At 53.4% G+C, this 17,390-nt stretch overlaps 9 protein-coding genes across 9 annotated transcripts; 3 read left to right on the top strand and 6 right to left on the bottom strand.

Annotated features, from left to right (window-relative positions):
* Positions 1 to 480: 480 nt before the first annotated feature.
* On the bottom strand, positions 481 to 2,541 carry CKM354_000149400 (palmitoyltransferase ERF2; the record flags this gene model as incomplete). The annotated part of the gene is made up of 1 exon (XM_044796620.1): positions 481 to 2,541. One exon carries the CDS (start codon positions 2,539 to 2,541, stop codon positions 481 to 483), a length of 2,061 nt encoding a protein of 686 aa, XP_044652555.1.
* A 388-nt stretch (positions 2,542 to 2,929) lies between these two features.
* CKM354_000149300 (uncharacterized protein) lies at positions 2,930 to 3,636 on the top strand (the record flags this gene model as incomplete). The annotated part of the gene is made up of 4 exons (XM_044796619.1): positions 2,930 to 3,085; positions 3,196 to 3,412; positions 3,501 to 3,517; positions 3,592 to 3,636. 4 exons carry the CDS (start codon positions 2,930 to 2,932, stop codon positions 3,634 to 3,636), a joined length of 435 nt encoding a protein of 144 aa, XP_044652554.1.
* Positions 3,637 to 4,034: 398 nt separating this feature from the next.
* Positions 4,035 to 4,699, bottom strand: CKM354_000149200 (uncharacterized protein; the record flags this gene model as incomplete). The annotated part of the gene is made up of 2 exons (XM_044796618.1): positions 4,035 to 4,586; positions 4,637 to 4,699. The coding sequence occupies 2 exons, from the start codon at positions 4,697 to 4,699 to the stop codon at positions 4,035 to 4,037; spliced, it is 615 nt and encodes a 204-aa protein (XP_044652553.1).
* A 2,041-nt stretch (positions 4,700 to 6,740) lies between these two features.
* On the bottom strand, positions 6,741 to 7,257 carry CKM354_000149100 (uncharacterized protein; the record flags this gene model as incomplete). Its single annotated transcript, XM_044796617.1, has 2 exons — positions 6,741 to 7,166; positions 7,225 to 7,257. 2 exons carry the CDS (start codon positions 7,255 to 7,257, stop codon positions 6,741 to 6,743), a joined length of 459 nt encoding a protein of 152 aa, XP_044652552.1.
* A 513-nt stretch (positions 7,258 to 7,770) lies between these two features.
* Positions 7,771 to 8,304, top strand: CKM354_000149000 (uncharacterized protein; the record flags this gene model as incomplete). Its single annotated transcript, XM_044796616.1, has 2 exons — positions 7,771 to 7,803; positions 7,861 to 8,304. The coding sequence occupies 2 exons, from the start codon at positions 7,771 to 7,773 to the stop codon at positions 8,302 to 8,304; spliced, it is 477 nt and encodes a 158-aa protein (XP_044652551.1).
* Positions 8,305 to 9,107: 803 nt separating this feature from the next.
* On the bottom strand, positions 9,108 to 9,653 carry CKM354_000148900 (uncharacterized protein; the record flags this gene model as incomplete). The annotated part of the gene is made up of 2 exons (XM_044796615.1): positions 9,108 to 9,563; positions 9,621 to 9,653. The coding sequence occupies 2 exons, from the start codon at positions 9,651 to 9,653 to the stop codon at positions 9,108 to 9,110; spliced, it is 489 nt and encodes a 162-aa protein (XP_044652550.1).
* A 420-nt stretch (positions 9,654 to 10,073) lies between these two features.
* Positions 10,074 to 12,757, bottom strand: CKM354_000148800 (uncharacterized protein; the record flags this gene model as incomplete). Its single annotated transcript, XM_044796614.1, has 3 exons — positions 10,074 to 10,987; positions 11,055 to 12,656; positions 12,724 to 12,757. 3 exons carry the CDS (start codon positions 12,755 to 12,757, stop codon positions 10,074 to 10,076), a joined length of 2,550 nt encoding a protein of 849 aa, XP_044652549.1.
* Positions 12,758 to 14,033: 1,276 nt separating this feature from the next.
* Positions 14,034 to 15,814, bottom strand: CKM354_000148700 (uncharacterized protein; the record flags this gene model as incomplete). Its single annotated transcript, XM_044796613.1, has 3 exons — positions 14,034 to 14,045; positions 14,101 to 15,661; positions 15,777 to 15,814. 3 exons carry the CDS (start codon positions 15,812 to 15,814, stop codon positions 14,034 to 14,036), a joined length of 1,611 nt encoding a protein of 536 aa, XP_044652548.1.
* Positions 15,815 to 16,393: 579 nt separating this feature from the next.
* Positions 16,394 to 17,383, top strand: CKM354_000148600 (uncharacterized protein; the record flags this gene model as incomplete). Its single annotated transcript, XM_044796612.1, has 1 exon — positions 16,394 to 17,383. The coding sequence occupies one exon, from the start codon at positions 16,394 to 16,396 to the stop codon at positions 17,381 to 17,383; it is 990 nt and encodes a 329-aa protein (XP_044652547.1).
* Between the last annotated feature and the right edge of the window lie 7 nt (positions 17,384 to 17,390).

The raw sequence follows: 17,390 nt of genomic DNA, 5'->3' as shown, positions 1-17,390 counted from the left end.
TGGAGCCGAGCCAATGCTTCCATGTGCGTTCCTTTACCTTAAGCGTTATTCATATTCGATGCACTTCCTCCTCCGAAGCTGAGGCATGCGTTCCAAACCCTGCGCGAAGCAAAGACTGGAAGGAAATGGTATCAGCACAACTAAATGTAACAACCATTTGAATAACATTAGAAGCCATGCGAGATGAATATGTACATGAACAAGAAAGCCTGGGAACTGAAGACATTACGTTCATCGCTCGCTCAGATCGCACTCAACAGCGACTATAATATACACGAAGACTTTGTCTTCCCTCTCTTCCACCCATCAGGAGCGCAAGACGCCGTCCAACTACATACAATTGGCGCCGCTGCCGTCCACAACACACACATCAAACGCAGCATTCGCTGACCAGTGATCCCCAAAACAACGCCATCGCTACAATCAAAATCAAAAGGGAATCAACGATTAAATGATCGATCCACACGCGAGCGCGACACGCTATCGCGGTGTACTGTTCGCTCCGCCGGGCAGAGTCTTACTCTTCTGCTGCTGCTGTTGTGATTGCTGTTGCTGGCTCTTCACACTCTGCGCTCCACCAATCCCACTATCTGCCGTCTTAGGCGGACCTTGCAAATCTTTCAGTTCGACGTCCCTGTCTGCGCCGCCATTAGCTTGCGCATGAAGGTCGGATCGGCCACCAAATTTGCCCTTGGGGACACTGAATCTCTTCTTCAGTCCTTCCACGCGACTTTGACTGCGAGCAGCGTCCAATTTCTCTTTTTCGACGCGTTGCTTTCGAGGAACAGTGTGCCCGAGTCGAATGTCACCGTGCTGGTAAGCCTTTTTGAACGCCAGATAACTTGGGGGTCGCGGACGCATGAGAACTGCAAGCCAGTTTCTAAGTATAGAAGATTGTGAGAACGGCCGGTGTCGATCTTTGGGTAGGAATTTGTGGCTGTTGAGGTACTCGCGTGTGGTCTCGCCTCTCGCGATGAGGAAAAGGTGGTAGCCGAAGAGACTTCCTGGATAAGGAAGTGCGAGGACTGCGTAGATGAACATGGCAAATGCGATGCGCTCCTGTGTCCGTCCAGACAGTGCTTCTCCGAAGGACATTTCGTTTTGACTGGCATAGGCGCCAACGTGCGTCAAGGAGAAGGCCATCAAAAGCAGAGCCATAATGCTGCCAAAACCAATATATGCAAAGAAGAATCTGTAGTTCCTGCGACCAACGCAGTTGTTTAGCCAAACGCAGTGATGATCTTGAGTTTCGATACAAGCATCACAGACCCGGCAGTGGTGCGCTCGTGGAGGCCGCCAGATATTGCACGTCTTACAGTACTTTGTTGGGACCTCCATGGCAGTCATTGCGCCGTTTGCTCCTGCAGCGCCGTTCTCGGCGGCATGTTCCTCCAGCTTGACTTTCATCTGCTTAGAAGGAAATGTCTTGACCATGACCCATTCTGTCGTTGGTGGTCCTACGGTCAAGGGATCGCGCTCTTCGTCCGGATTCGGAGGATGTGGGTGCAGATTCCGAGGCAGCACACCGGGATCAGAGAACTCCGCGTGAAGGAATGCGGAGAATGCCACGAAAAACACATAAGCAAATGTGATTGGCAATGCCGGAGAGACATTTTCCCAGAGCCATGGCGCAGAAAAGATGAAGAACAAAATCGCTGGGAGCAGCGTCAGGATGCCCGTGACGACATTCAATGGCTTTGCTCTCGTGTTCAGACATCGTCCAAGGCAGAAGAAGAGATAGTTTCCTGCGTAGTACTGGTAATTCCGTCCTGTCCGAGTGCTTTCGGTAGATTTAATCGGTGACTTTGCAGGCGAGGAGAGCTTTTCGTTATCTTGAGACAATTGCCGTTGCGTATTGCGCTCTCGATTGCTCTTATTCGAAGTCCATCCCAAGGAGTTCCGATAGGCTGGCGGTGGTGCGTGTTGCGAATCAGGAACCGGCGGCTTCTCGATCGGGTTCAATGGAACTTGGCTCTGATCGCTGACCACACTCTCCGGAGCGGCCGCTGGACTGAACAGCGGCTCGGTGCTCGCAGAGACAGAGAAGCCTCGGCCACTGCTGGGCAGAGGTGGCACGTCTCCGTCGCGTGAAGCACCATCCCGCGAAGCGAGTTCTCGCGCTGTGTTGATCGACGCCAGACTAAGGCGATGTGCTCTTCTGTCCTCGCCGCTCTCGTCTACGCTGTGCTGCAAGCGATGCCCGCCTTGAGTACTGCTGGGAGGCGCGATGTTCTGACCGCGTTGCGCCTGCAGCTTCTGCGAGCTCATGGGACGAAATGCGCTCTGCATAGCGAGAGACGGAACATGAGTAGGTCCGCCCACGCCCGAGCCCGGACGTGAGTTCTCATCTCGCCTGCTCATGGGCCGGAAACTTCGCTGTGTCGACGTGCGGCTGTCGCGGTCTCGGCTCGTGGTGTCGCTGGCTGGTCGCGCTGGCGGGAGTCCTGGTTCTCCCACAGGTCCGGTTGCTGTCAGAGCGGACTGGCCCAGAGTGGAGGTGGCATTGGAGCTGGAGCTGGATGGCCTCGGCGGGTCGGCCATGGTGGAGTGGCTATCGTTCGCGCCGGCAATGGTGTGTCGGTGGATTGGTGTCGGCGACGAGATTCATAATCGGGCGCGGGTCAACAGAGACGGGACATGTCTCTATACCGGGGGGCTCCTGAGTGCAGCGTGTGCCGACGCAGTGCTTTTTAATAGCGCAAAGTGAAATAGATGGTCGGGCGTCAGTGCGAATGAGCTGGGGGCGACTCCTATCAAACGCGCGACAATGCACGTTGTGCCTGAAATGTGCAGCGGGAAGGGAATCCCCGCAGAGCCGCATCGCGACCAGCAGAGCAGTCCATTGGCTTTGCTTTGACATCACATCATCGAAACGCACCACCACCCCCAACACCAACCACCGCCGCGTTATCTCTCGCCACTGCACACCATGTCCTTCGTTGCACGAAGAGCCGCCTTCCAGGCCACTCGCGCCGTTCGCCAGCCCACCCTCCGCCGCACATACGCCGATGCCGTGAGCAGCGCCGAGCAACCCGAGAAGAAGGATGTCCTCCGAAAGGGCGCTCGCAAGGATCCTGAGCTCTACGTACGTCTGTCTGCTTCCCATAAACGAGGTCGGAAGGATGAAACTGGGAAGAAAACAATGGGATGACGGAGATGGTATGGTGAGGCTGGGATGCTGATTATGCTGTGCAGATTCTCCTCACCATCATGACTGGCGCTTTTGGCCTCGCAGGCTGGCATTTCTCTAGCAACCCAACCTCTTCGTCTTCCGAAAACAAGGTGGCTCGCGTCGATGGTTCGGAGCCTTGGAAGACCGGAGGCGAGGCCCGCTACCAATACCACCCAGGCGGTGACCCAAGCAAAGGAAAGAAGGATGCTCCTAGTGCCCTGAATGAGGTGATCGTTCCCAGTACGTGTCGTGCAGTCGCAAGAAGACATCTTGTAGCTGCGAAATCCATGTCTCGGTCATTTTTGTACCTTTTACTGACCAATTTCAGATGTCAACCTGCCAAAGGTACGAATCGATTCTCACGGGACGAGACAACGTGAAGGTGTGACATCCGGTTCAGAGCTAACTGACTGCGACAGGAACTCCACGAGAAGTACAACAAGTGGGGCAAGGAGGGTTATTAGAGCGGGAAGCGTGCAGCACGTTGCGAACGGAGCTCTGCGAAAGATGTACACAGCACGGAGTGGATACTTGTGCAATAGATTCAAGAGATGGCTTCGTCCTTGTGAAAGTAGGTATTCACAAAAACACTTTTCATATGTGCGGGTGAGGCGATGATCTTAAGATTTGCATTTGAGAGCCGACCGCTAGGCTGATCTCAGCTCAACACTAGGCTTAAAAGCTCATGGAGATGCATGTTGCTACTGAACGCCATGGCTCGCAGGCCATGCATCGAAGCGTGCGCTGGCGATGCCGCCGCCAGCGTACCCTATGCGGAACAGACTATCGCGGCTTGTTCCAGCTCGTCCGCCATCCTGCAGACGCCCTGCAACCAAAGGGTTCCTCAAGGTCAATGCAACTCTCATGTACGAAGCTTCATGAGAACCGTTGAGACAGCTCTTTGCTTCTCCGACTCTGGTGCATTCTTCCCGATCCTGCTCTCCACCTCCTCATGAATCTGTTCGAATAGCCTCTTCCTGAAGATTTGAAACACCGCAGGATCCGGTCTCGCGGCCCACAATTTCTTCGCCTGCGCTGACTCTACCTGGTCAATCGCCGCGATGATCTGTGGACGAAGTGAACCATCGTTCCTCTCTCCTGGATCCAATGACCACAGCACCATCATCTCGTCGACTAGTTGCGCGATGAAGAACACTGCGTTGACTGGGTGTGAAGGCGACTCGTAAAGTGGGTATGATGGCCAGAAATCTATTTCGAGGACGATGGGAGGTTCACGCAGACGCATAGCGCGTTCTTTGCGCGCTGCTCTATGCTCTGTGGCAAGTCGGCAGCCGATTTCACACCAGCCAGGCATGGCAGCTGCGCTCCATGGGAAGCCAAGTCCGGGCCAGTCGCGAACGTGGGCGCCGAGCTTGAGCAGCCACTTCTGGTTGAAAATGGCATCTGTCTCTGGCTGCGATTTATTAGCGCGTTTCGACACAAAAGAGAGCTCGGTGCGCTTACCGGTCCGAAGGCCACGAGAGGTTTCTGCTTCTTGGTTTTCTTGGTCTTTGCTCGTTTCGTCATCTTGTGGAGGTTCTGGCGATGATTGAAGTGGTGGTTGGGGTGGGTAGCAAAAGAACACGAGAGGCCGTGAGAAGAGTCGAGGCAACAACGCCAAGCGATTTGCTTCTGCATGTTGGGGAAGGTACGTCCTCGCCGGCGCTTCACTTTACATTTGACAGCAGGAGCGGCGAAGTACCTGACGCGCCCTCCTGCCCGGCTGCAGCAAAACAATCGACAGAAAGCTCGCTGTCCCCGAAGAGATAGCAGCATCTCAGCTCGCGACACGACCTACGTCCAGGACCAATTCCAGTGGACGCGTCTGAGACTGGACTACCTTTGTTCAACGCAGTCGCAATCGCCCGGCTTCCTTTCTCAAAACATAAAGACTTCTCTGCTCTTCATCCCAGGGAAGAGGCGCAACAACGCTGCGGCGAGCTCTTTGAGACACGGCTACATGGACCTCCTGCCGACAACTTCCGACGCATTTCTCATTCAGGCACTCGCGGTCTCTGTCACTCTTCTCTGCTTAATCTCAGCTGATCAAGAAGCTTTTGCAGCATCTCTGACCACTCGCCTGTCCGGCCTTGCTCCATCAGGACAGTCGTCATAGTTCGGCCGATCATCTCTAAAGATGCTTCAGACCCAACCCTTCTTACGGCTTCATCCTTCACAAAAGACCAAGTGATGCCCAATAACTGGCCTCCATCGGCGCCTTTAATTCTGTCATGCAGCTTCTGTTTTTCGGCGCTAAAGGTTCTTGGTCTCCATTTCCCGCTGGTTTCGTCTCGGGTAACTTTCTCAACCAGTTAATTGATCTGGGTAAAGTTGTCCTTATCATCAGCATGTGTGCTCCGACTTCATGCACAAGACACTGGCCCCACACAGCGAACGCTCACCTGTTCAACTACCTCCCGGGGCAGTCCTCGCAAGGTTCTGATTGCTCCTTCCGTCCAGTGCTCCAGTTTCATACAAACCCAACTCTTAATATGCCACGCCGCAGTGTTGGGGTGTTGGTAGCTACCTTCCCACGGGTAGACGAACGGATGTGTCACCTCTTTTGGCCCGGGCGACAAACCGAACGACGCAGAAGCTGCTTCGAATGCGAGAACGAGATCGTAGCCGTTGGAGCACCACTTGGGCATACATTCATCAGACCAAGGGAGGTCTAGACCAGGCCAAGTCATAAGATGAGCAAGAAGCTTGTGACGCCACTTGCTGGCACAAATGTCTGGAGTTTCTGGCTGTTCTACCGATTAGCAATGCCCCATGCATAGTTGGAAAGCAGGCTCGCAGATCTCTCACTAGGCCATAGACTGTCACTCGAGACTTGTCAAACGAACTCGAGTCGTCTGCACTCGTCTTTGATAACTTTGAAACTGGCTCCATGCTGCGATGAGATTGATGAACGAAGTCAAAAATTCGAAGTAATAAGCAACGAGAACAAGTGCTCTTCACAACCAAGCCATGTCAGGGAGACAAACACTCCATAAAATTCGAGAGCAAGCACGACATTTCTCTGAACGTCCCTCGGTTGCCATCCAGCACGAGTCGCAGCTGGAAGCATCTTCTCGAAACCCGACGCCCACTGGTTTTTTCGAGCCACTCGTCTCTCTTCTTTGTGCAGCGTAGCCGAGCCACTCCGTCTTTAGAGGCGAGGCAGGCATGCAGCCAGGATCGCGAAGAGCGAGCACAAGATGTGGATGACCCCGAGTCTTGGCTTTGCTGTCCGGAGAGCAGCTGGGCGGATAGATCAGTCCGATTGTCAACGATACGAGAGGGGCAGACTCTAGCCCAGCCAGCATCAGATTCAAAACGAACGTGGGGGATTGTGTTCTGAGCTTGACTGCTTCTTCGATTACACTAGCGGTCATGCTGTCTCCTCAGTTTGGGCTGCTACCTGTGCCATTCCAAAAGCATCACCAAGCTGCCCTGACCTGATCGCAGCTTGTGGCTTCTCTGTGCCTCTTCAGCCTTTCTCTTTCGCTGCAGCATCATCAATCGCTCCGAGCTCATGCGGCACCCTGATGTCTCCTCGCTGACAGTGCCTCTAATCGTGCGAACGTCAGGCCTGGGCTGAAACCCCTCGTTGGACTTGCATGCGGTACCACTCGCGAACTGCTTCCGGGCAATATTCACACCACTGCCCGTTAGCTACACCCAGTCGAACCTTCTCGGCAAGTGCGTTGAGTCGGACTTTCACGATGTAATCGAACGGGACGTCATCGAACGGGTTGTGCTCATATTGCTGACGAAGAGGGCTCAGCGTGCCGTTGATGAATTCTCGCATGGCTTCTGCAATCAGACATAAGGCACGGAAAGACTCTGGATGAACAGAGACTTGCAGGTGAGGAGCGGCAGCTTGGTATTCCATGAGCGTATCAAAGCAGTCCGACAGCCACACGTCGAAGTCGCTGGTGTGGATAGTGACGAACTGTCTCGCCAACTTGAACACCCATTCGCCCTCCGAGTGCTCGTTCGCCCGATACTCCTGGTCATAATCAGCCTCTGTTCGTGATGGCAGAAGGAAACGAAGCAAGTGGGCTTACTGGATCGACCACCGGCTTGCTCAGTAATGCCATATTGCTAACTTGAGTTGTTTTGAATGACTTCGATCGGGTAGCTAATTTGATGGGCTCAGAATCACATCGATAAAAGACGGTCAGAGAGAAGACTGGTCGTGGCCTTTGCTTCTGTCTGCGACTCATCGCTCTGTATCTCGATTGTCCTCTGCCTTCGTTTGCTCGTTGTTTGATGAAAGAGCAGGCTCACTTTTATCGGCCCTCGTTCCAATATCGCGCATCGGCTTGCTTAGTGCTGCCATCCTGGTGACTCGAGCTGTCCGAGATGGGTGACCATACAAGTGTGGGAAATGAGCGACTCCATTCGTAGAGGAGGCGCGCTTCGAACCGAAGGGTGATCGATGTGCCGTGCCATTCACTTACGTTCACCTTCGAAACTCTTTCACCTTCGACTCTTGCCTATATCTGACTGCATCTAGCCACTCGCCCATACGACTCAAACCTTGCCCCAGCTACAAATTGTCGCCTACTCACGCAACACACACACTTTCACTGCACGTTTCGAGTAGCACCATGGCAGCTGAGAACAAGCCTACATTCGGCCCAGTAAGCTCATCTCTTCCCTTCCGTCGCTAACGCGAATGAAAACTAATCCTTTCGTAGCTCGAGAACCGTGCCATATTTGCAGACAAGTGGCTTCGCAAATTCCACACCCATGTGTTCGCCAGCGAGTCACTCGAATTCCGCGACGAAATGACCGAGTGGATCACTATCGGCTTCGAGCTGCTACTCGCATTCGAGGAGCAGAGCAGCGCCTTGGGATACAACAAGGAGCTCCTTTCCACTATATTCGTGCACAGCGAATACTTCTTGCGCTCCCCCGCACATGTCTGGCGGATGGCAGAAAAGCTTCGCGACTTGGTAAACTGGGCAATCGATGAGGTAACACGCTCTATCCAGGCCAGTAAGAACTGTGGACCGGAGGAGAAGGCCAGATTCGATGCTCTCGTGGATAGGATCACTTTGGCGACCAAGGAAGGCAAGTGGAACGGAGATGTATCGGTTATCACCTCGAAACAGCTGGAACACACTAGGCTGTTCGCTTGATGCTCTGCGCGCGGGAAATTAATCGTCTTCAGAGCGGGGAGGTGCACTTCTTGCAGATGGATCGGAGAAGAAGAGACGTGCTGCGTGTCGGGCATTGCCATGGGCGAACCCAACGCGGCGGATGGGACGGTTCCTGGCTCGAGGCATCAGGATGGCAATTGGGAGACAATGAGGCTTGTGTAACTCTCGCGACCTTTCTTGCTTGCTTGACCCTCTTCGACAGATAGGATGCTTGGAACCCGCAGCACAAAGCAGCGATGCAAAGGGCAAAAGCATGCTGTGAATTCCTCTGTCAGTAAATGCAGAATTGAAATCACGAATCGGAGAGCGAGTTTTGCTTTGCTTCATCGGCGGTAGGGCGCATCCACACGCGAAGCTTCAATAAGGCCTCCGTGAAGCAGATGGTAGAGTGAGCATCTTTGAGTAAGGGATACCTCCTGGACTTGTACGGTAATTCAGCAGAAGGAGTTTTGGATCGATGAAAGTGCCAGAGACTATGCTTGGAAGCATTCTGCATTAATCGCTCCATCGCGACGAGCTACCTAATTTATCAAGCTGCCATTGTAGTCTCGAGCGCAGCAATCTCTGCAAAGTCGTATGTGCCCGGCGTTGCAAGTCTCAGTAGTGGGTTCGTTTTGTGTCGATTGAAGGAACCATCAATCAAAACTCCTTTATGCTCTCGCTGACAGACAACCTAGAGCAGCGTACAGCAGCTAGCGACTCTACTCTCACACTTGCAATCACGTACCACCTCTGCGGCTATTCGCACGCAGCATCATATCATCTTGCTTCCCTGACTCGACTCACGGCAAACCTTCGTCCGCGCCCCCTTTGATCTTCTCGATCACCTTCTGCGAGATCTTCGAGATTTCACCATCCCAGACACCATCCACGATTGCCAACGTGACATTGTCAACGAGGATATCGAATTTGTGCCTCACTTCCGGCATCGACTTCCCAGCGTGCCTAAGATGTCTTACGCCTTCGTCGATACTCCAATTGAGCACGTCACGCAGCTTCTCTGCCGCATTCCACGCATCTCCGATCTTGTCACCGTCTCTGCCACACGCGACTGGGATTGCCGAAATGGTCTGTTGATCGAAGTGCAAAGCAGCGCTTTGCTTTCTGAAGGCGATGAAGAGCTCGTAGCCTTTCGTCATCCAGTCGACCCAGGCATCGTTCGTTTGGTAATCGGCGGTGAGAATGTGCTGGTCGATCTTGTGGAACCACTTTGTTGCGAAGATGATCGGGGTTTCGAGCTACCAAAGGGGTTAGAATGCGTTCAGCCCCGTGAGGACAATGGATGGTGGCATTACCGGACCAAAGGGGATGCTGTTCTGGGCCGCCATGGTGTCGACTCGAGATCGCGCTCTGTTTTGGTAGTGTTGTTACGGTATATGCTTCATAGATTGGAGGCATTTTATATCAAAAGCGCCGGTCGAAGGCGAAGGTGAATGACAGTCTGATCGGAGAACGAACCATTCACTCCGACTTCACAACCTTATATGCGTGGCTTGGTTAGCAGCCTCGAGTCTCGTTCGTGTCGTAATGTAGCTATAATTCGAACTGTGTAGTGGTAGAAGGCTGCAAGTCCAAGATATCAAACGCTAGATTGCTGTTCGGGCTCCAAGCACAAACAAAGTCCCACCTGCTGTTTGTCCCTCAGGTAGCATAAGTCATGCAATCAGCAATTGGAGAGTCGGCAACCTCATAGCTCGTCTCAAGCAATCACTGCCACAATCATTCCTGTGGAAGATTGTCCAGCTCTTCTAGAATCTTGGTCCAGCACCCTCATCTCCCAATCCCAAGCCTTTCGGCACTCCATTCGAATGCTTCAAGTGTCCGTTCAACACCTCTTCTACGATCCCAGTACTCTCACCATGCTTCCCATTCACCAGCGTCTCATTTCCCGTCTTCTTTATGCTCGTGGTCTTCCCTTCCACTTCCCAAACACTCTTACCGGCCCCATACTTCTCCTTTGTGATCGCATGTCTTTCCTTCTTCGTCGCCAGTATCTCCTCTCTCACAAGCCAGGCCACGAGAACAAAGCTTACATCAATGAGCGGGCGGAACTGGAATGGAGCAGCGAGATGGAGGACCAGGAAGCCGAGGAAAGAGAGGATTGTCTTTGGGATCGAGCACATTCCGGCGTAGCAGAGGTCGTAGAAAAGGAGTCCAAGCCAGTAGATGCTGGCGTTGGTGAGAGCGCCATGTGTATAGTGGAGAACGTCGAAGTTTGAAGGTATAGAGACAAGACCAAAGAAGACCTTGGTGCTGTCGGCTGGAGAGGCGGGCGTGAAGTTGAAGGCTTGGTATGCTAGAACAAGACCACCGAGAGAAAGCATTCCGTAGATCGTTCTTCGGATCTTGGGAAGATCGGCCGTATAATTCCGGATCATGTCTTGTTCTTCTGTGTCTTTGTTCAGCCGTGTGAGCGCGAGTTGGAACAGGCTGATGGGGAGAGGCGCTAGGTGGCGGAGGACTTTCAGCGTGCCCAGATCGAGGTTGGTGGATGTCTGGAGGAGTATCGGTGCAAGTGTATTTGCCTCCACTAGTAGGAGCGAAGGCAAGATGGTCTTGATGTACGCCGTATTCATCATTCGCATGTCTCCTGCTGCGAAGGCATCCACTCTTCCAGTAAGGTAGTGGAAGAAGAAATATATGGGAATCGTGACCCCAGCGCCTAGTAGAGAACTTTGTCAGCACTCATCCCTTCGTCTTCGCCTCTGCACGAGCCTGCTCACACTCACCGTATATGTGGCCAAAAATCACAACCCATATCGGAAACCGCAAGAACACATTCAACCTGTTTGTTCTTCTCCCGCTCTCCAGATTCCTCAATGCGAAAAACATGATCTCTTGCACCAGAAATGTCACGACCCTCACGATCCTCTCGCTATCAGCACCGATCGGATCTGCCACAACCTTGAGCCATCCGTCCCATTCCTCGTCCCACTTGCCTCCCATGTCCTTCCTAACACTCCACATCCACCACCCGATCAGCAGAAGTGGCGCTGCCCTGAGCGACCTCCAGATCACGTTCTCAGACTTCCCTGTTCCTTGGTTTTGATTGAAAGGCATACTTCCCTTCAAACTCCTCTTCGGCACAGGCAGGTACTCCAGAAGCTCCGCACCAACCATATTTCCGGCTTGCATATCAACAATCAAGCTCGGAAGGCTCGGCACAAGGTAATAGTTGAACACGTACGCCATCGGAGTCTCCAGACAGTTGTATCGACAAACAAGCGCTGCTTCCTTGACTGTCGCTTCGATTCGAGCTTGTCGTTTCGCTTGCCATGCTCGTAACGCATTCGTGAAATCCACTGTCTTGAATTCTTTCGTCTTCTTGCTCAACGCAACCAACTGATTCGCCAACGCCGCCGCACTCTCAATAGCATTGTTCCCCGCCTGCCCATGATTCGCCGTCATCTTATGCGCACAATCCCCAATCGTCGCCATCCGACCCCAAGACCACTTCTCAAACAACGCCTCTTCCATCGGCACAAGCGTAAAACTCACCCTCCTCTCCCACAGATCCCCCAACGAGACGTTCTCCTTCACCATCCTCCCCAAATTCGCCTTCGCGACTCTTTCCGCATCTTCTTTCGTAAACCTCGGAAAGCCAGGATCCGTATACCGATGCACTTTATCCATCTTCTCGAAATAGAACCAAAAACACCTCTTCTCCTTGCCAGTAATCACCAGAAACCCTCTTCCCTTATCATACGTCAAGTCGGCACATCCAGGATCTTCAACGCCAGGTACATGCGTCGAAATGCCGAAAAGGCACATATACTCCGCTGTCATCTTTTCCTTTTCTTCTTTCGAAAAAGCTCCCGGGTCCTGTACGTCTGCGTTTCGCCACATTTCGTTTCGCACTCGGCTATTCACGCCATCGCATCCAACGACAACATCTCCTTCATAGAACGTTCCATCCTCGCAGAAGACCTTGACTCCGGTATCGTAGTGTTCGACTTTCGCTAAACGTTTATTCAAGAGGATTTCTCCTCTTCCAGTCTCCGCGATTTTGGCTTCCAAGGTATCCGCCGCAGCTCGCAGAACCAGCTGTCGATCGAGAAAACTCAGTCCGTATCCTAGACGTGGTTCGAGGAGTCGAAAAATGGGTTGTGGCTCGCTGATCAGCCTCCCATCCGGGTAGTGGCCACGTGCGTAGGTCAAAGGAACAGTTTCGTCGAGAATGGCTTGTGCTGCGCCGAACTGGTCGAAGATTCGCAAAGATTGGGCGCCGAGACCGATGGAGGCCCCGACTTGGGGGTCCAAGAGGGAGCGGGCTTCGAGGAGGATGAACTCGATATCTTCGGCTTGGGACAGAGCATTGGCGAAAGTCAGGCCTAGTGACTTGTGAGGAAGAGAATCAAGAATTGTGCATTTGCGAAACTGTTAGCAGGGAGTACAAACCAGCGATACCGCCACCAACGATAATGACTTTCATGATGTAGCGTTTGCTGCAGGATCTGACGTTGGCGTCGTGGGCTTATATGCTGCCTCTGCAGCACCAAGGAGATTCAGTTTGCTTTGCGGTCGCAGTACGTATTGCACAAAAGATGGGAGCGAGCAGAACCTTCTCGTGAATGTGTCCCACGGGCTGAGCGACTCTAAATTGATGACATGCGCCTGTGCCATGCAGGATCGGGATCCAGATCCAAGCAGTGCATAGCAGCTGCGTGAACCTCGCTCGCGTAAGCAGCATCCTTATGCAGCAACAACAGCGGCTGACTCGACCGTAACATCTACGAAGGAAGCAGCTATACAAAGTAGTGCGCGGCTCGTGAAGCGATTCGTGTCGATTGCTTGGCCAAATAACAGCAGAGGAGGATGGCGTGCACAGTCAGCAGGCTGTCTCATGTTCCAGGATGCCTAAGCGAGGTAGGGCATTGTGCTGCAGATATACTGTCTAACGAGCTCTTCCGCGGCAAGTACCGATTTCTTGCTCTGCGTGACAAGTGCCTCCGCAATCTTGGATATATCGTTGCACCCAGATGCTTTTGATGCTCGATCCGTCATTGGGCTCGCGGGTCGTGCGGCTTGTGTCACGTGAGACCATCCTGCTGCAGTCATGTCGTACAGAAGGAGCGTTCAACACGCCAGAGAGCGATGAACGTGGACACCTCTGTATGCAACGACATCTGAGTGCAAGCGCCTAACAAATTACGGCTCTCGACACATGAAAAGCTTTGCTGATCGGCTTAGCGACCTGCGTTTGCACTCAGAGGTAGTTGCATTCAGAGGTAGCTACGGTTATCAGGCGTCCATCATGCTGCGGATTCCCTGCGAAGACGCGGGCGATTCCGAGTGGAGCCTGCTCAGCTGGACAAAGGGTGCATCCAGTGCACCCAGTGCGTAAATTGCCGAGACGGCTCCACCTTGCAGCGGAATCAATTCTGTCTCGACAACGAAGGAGCTGAGACCCCTAGTCAAATAGAAGGAATCAGCCTTGAAGCATTAAAATATTCACATTCCGCATTAGCATCAACTACATCTTGGGTATCGGCGTCTCGTCTCAGCCAAAGCACACAGAAGCTCGCACTGTACACAATCAGCATAAACATGGACAAATAACGCCTGACGATATCTCGTCACCCGACCGAGATCCCTCCCGATTTTGAATTCCCGTCCCGCCATCACCAACTCTGTCGTTGTTCATAAGTACATCCACTGTACACTTCCTACACCACATTCTACACTTCCGTAACTCTATCGCGAGCCAATTAAATGACGTACTGTGATAGTTGTTAGCGATACCGATTCCTTTCTTTCACCAAATGCTATACTCACCGGAATGAACAAGTAAGGTGTGATCTTTTCGTACTCCTCCCAAGCGGAGCCATACTTCTCCTTGCATCTTTGGATATCCCTATACGCGCGGTGCACGATCATGAGCGCGAAGAAGACTGGGTAGAACCAGGGAAATGGACTGTTGAAACCAGTAATGAGACCCCAGCAGAATGCGAAGTAGAAGTCGGCGGTGTAGTTGATCTTGCGGGCGTACTTGAACCAGCCGTCGATCATGAGAGAATCACCAGATTCGGTGCGGATGGTCCTTGGGTTCTTGACCTGCTTCCATGGCAGTTGTGGGAAAGTGTTTCGGTGCACGGCAACTCCGCGCTCATCAGCACGGAACATGTTCTTCTGCGAATTGCCGGTATCCCAGACCCAGTAAGCGAAGAGGTAGGAGATGTAGAGGAAGACAAGGACAGGCTTGCTCCAGCGATACTCGGATGGGTCGTGGTTGGCAAGAAAGATGGTACAGTGACAGTAACTGAGTGGGACACCAGCCAGGTTCCAGAAGATGAGCATGAAGCCCCACTTCTCATAGTACATATCCCAGGTAGTGACAATCATCTCCTCACCCTTGGAGCAGGCATTTGCGTAGAGCCAGTGGGCCATGACCAGGAAAGCGACTTCTCCGGTGACATAACCGTACGTCTCCAACTGGCGGAAAGCTGCACTGAGGGAGATGAAGAAGAGGATGTACCATGGCAGACGAACTTCGAAGAACATCTTGAAGTCGAGCCAGCCAAACATACGAGGGTTGAGCTCGGCTCCCATGAAGAAATCGTAGATGTGGTAGCCTGTCATGCGGTGTTGGGCGCCACGCGCGAGAGCGGACACGTAGGCAACAATGGCAACGATAAAACCAGTGAAGATGGCCACGCTCATGAGTGGGCCGAACTCATCGATGAGAGTGTACATTGGGAAGAGGCCAGTGTAGTGCAGGGCAAGAGCGGTGGCGATGGAGATGTAAAACGACCACACTCCAGAGCAGTAGTAGCGCAGCTGCTTGCCATTCTCGTGCGGCAGAGGCTTGCCAGTGGAATAGACACCTGGTGCGAACAGATAGAGCAGGCCCTCGAAGATGAAGAAGGTCCAGTAAATGGCCCAGGCCTTGCGGTGGGGGAATGCTCCGGTGTATGCCAAGTTGAAGAGGTGCTTGCCGTACTGTGCCCAGGTCATGCTGGGCTCCGAGGGGAATTTGCCATTGTAGTAGGTGGCTCCAATCCACATGTACCACATCAACAGTGGAAAGCCGATCATCATCGCAGAGACACCCAGAGTGCCGCCAAAGTCGAAATGTGGGTTGTGGTCGATCTTGGGGTCGCTGCCCACGAGCCATCCATCGATGACCTTGCCCTTCGGCTGGCCATTGGCACTTCCATTCGCTGCCTTCTTCGTGCTGCCATTGCCGCTCGTGACGGGAGCCTTGAGTTCGGCGGAGGCACTCAGGTCTTCGGTGGGGGAGGGCGATCGTTCATCGCTGGCAGCAGACTTCCGCGTAGTCCGTCGTCGTGTTCCGGGCGTTTCGACGAAGCCTTCGGGAACCATGGACTTTCTCGGGCTGGAGGAAGACATTGTCAGCAGGATGGTCAATACCGCCAAATGCAAGGGCAGGGACGAAAAGCAGCAGAAGTTGGCAGGCGCATTGGGCGGGTGGGCTCAGGTTTAATACTTACGTCTTCCCGGTCTGGGAGCGCGTCACTCGTTCCGACATGGCCGTGGGTGGAATGCAATATGCACACTCGGCTAGGCGCGTCGACCATGCACAACGGCAGATGAAGCAATGTCGGATCGGTGAGAACAGAGACAGGCAGACGGAGACAAGACAGACAGGGTGGTGCCAGCGGCGGCGCGCGACCAGATTTTTGTGTTGTTTATCCAACGCGTGAGATCAGCTCGCTCCACTGTGATTGGGCCGGCGGGCGATTATGCGCTTATGCAGTAGCGTGCATTAGACGATCCTCAGGCACAAGTGCATAATTCCAATGTGATTTTGTGCCCACGCGTGTGCTGTCTCCGTCGTACCGTGGTCTCAGCCTGTAACATATCCGCGCAGACCGCGGGCATCTGGCGAGACGCTTCCTAGACAGCGTCCTCGTAGCAGGAGAGTTGATGTGCTGCGAAAAGGCATGCCGAGAGAGCTGATGGAACGACTGACGCCGTCCCATTCATGCTTCGATTGACATCACTCATGCATAACAGCTCGCGATGAAGACGGGTGCAGCAAAAGAACATCCATCATGCATCCCATTACTGACTGAAGAACCATCAAATCACTGACGACACAGCCAACATGCCATCCGTAGACTCTGCCATTCTTGCCCTGCTGGGTCTCGACGCCAGCCAGGTCACCGCTGCAGGCCATGGCGGAAGCTCCTTCTCCAGCACATCCAAGATCACAGCAAAGCTCGAAGATGGCCACACCAACTCATATTTTATGAAGTCCGGAAAGGGCTCCGACTCCAAGATCATGTTTGAGGGCGAGCACGCGTCTCTCAACGCCATTCACGATGCCGTCCCAACACTATGTCCCAAGTCCTACGGATCGGGCACCTTCTCCGACTCCAAAGACACCTACTTCCTCATCACCGACTTCCTCGATCTCTCCGCCCGAGGAAGCACCTCAGGCCAGTCTCTCGCGCAGAAGCTTGCCAAACTTCACACCACGCCTGCACCCGTTCCGCCCGGTCACTCCAAGCCCCATTTTGGCTTCCCTGTGACCACGTGTTGCGGCGCCACACCCCAGGACAACACCTACTCCCCTTCCTGGGCAGACTTCTACGCCAACCAACGCATCCGTGCCATCACCAAGCAAGCTCGAGACCGCAATGGCGCAGACAAAGATCTCGAGACACTCACCGACCAGCTGTGTGACCAAGTCATCCCTCGCCTCATCGGTGATGACCACCTCAACAATGGCAAAGGGGTGACTCCTGTCGTCGTACACGGCGATCTCTGGTCCGGAAATGCTTCCACAGGCAAACTTCCCGGCATGTCGGCTCCCGAAGCCGTCGTCTATGATTCTTCAGCCTGCTATGCGCATTCGGAATTCGAGCTGGGCATCATGAAAATGTTTGGTGGCTTCGGCGGCAAGTTTCTGAAGGAGTACCACGACCTTGTGCCGAAGACAGAGCCTGTTGAGGAGTACGAGGATCGAGTGAAGCTGTATGAGCTGTACCACCATCTGAACCATTACGCATTGTTTGGAGGTGGCTATAAAAGCGGTGCTGTCAGCATGATGAGGGACTTGGTGAGGAAGTACGGCGGGAAAAGCGAGCTTTGAGAGGGCG

The sequence above is a fragment of the Cercospora kikuchii genome (genome assembly GCF_019650295.1).
Source record: "Cercospora kikuchii DNA, contig_00001, whole genome shotgun sequence".
NCBI classification, from domain to species: domain Eukaryota; kingdom Fungi; phylum Ascomycota; class Dothideomycetes; order Mycosphaerellales; family Mycosphaerellaceae; genus Cercospora; species Cercospora kikuchii.
This window is presented reverse-complemented; position numbering and strand designations above follow the sequence as displayed.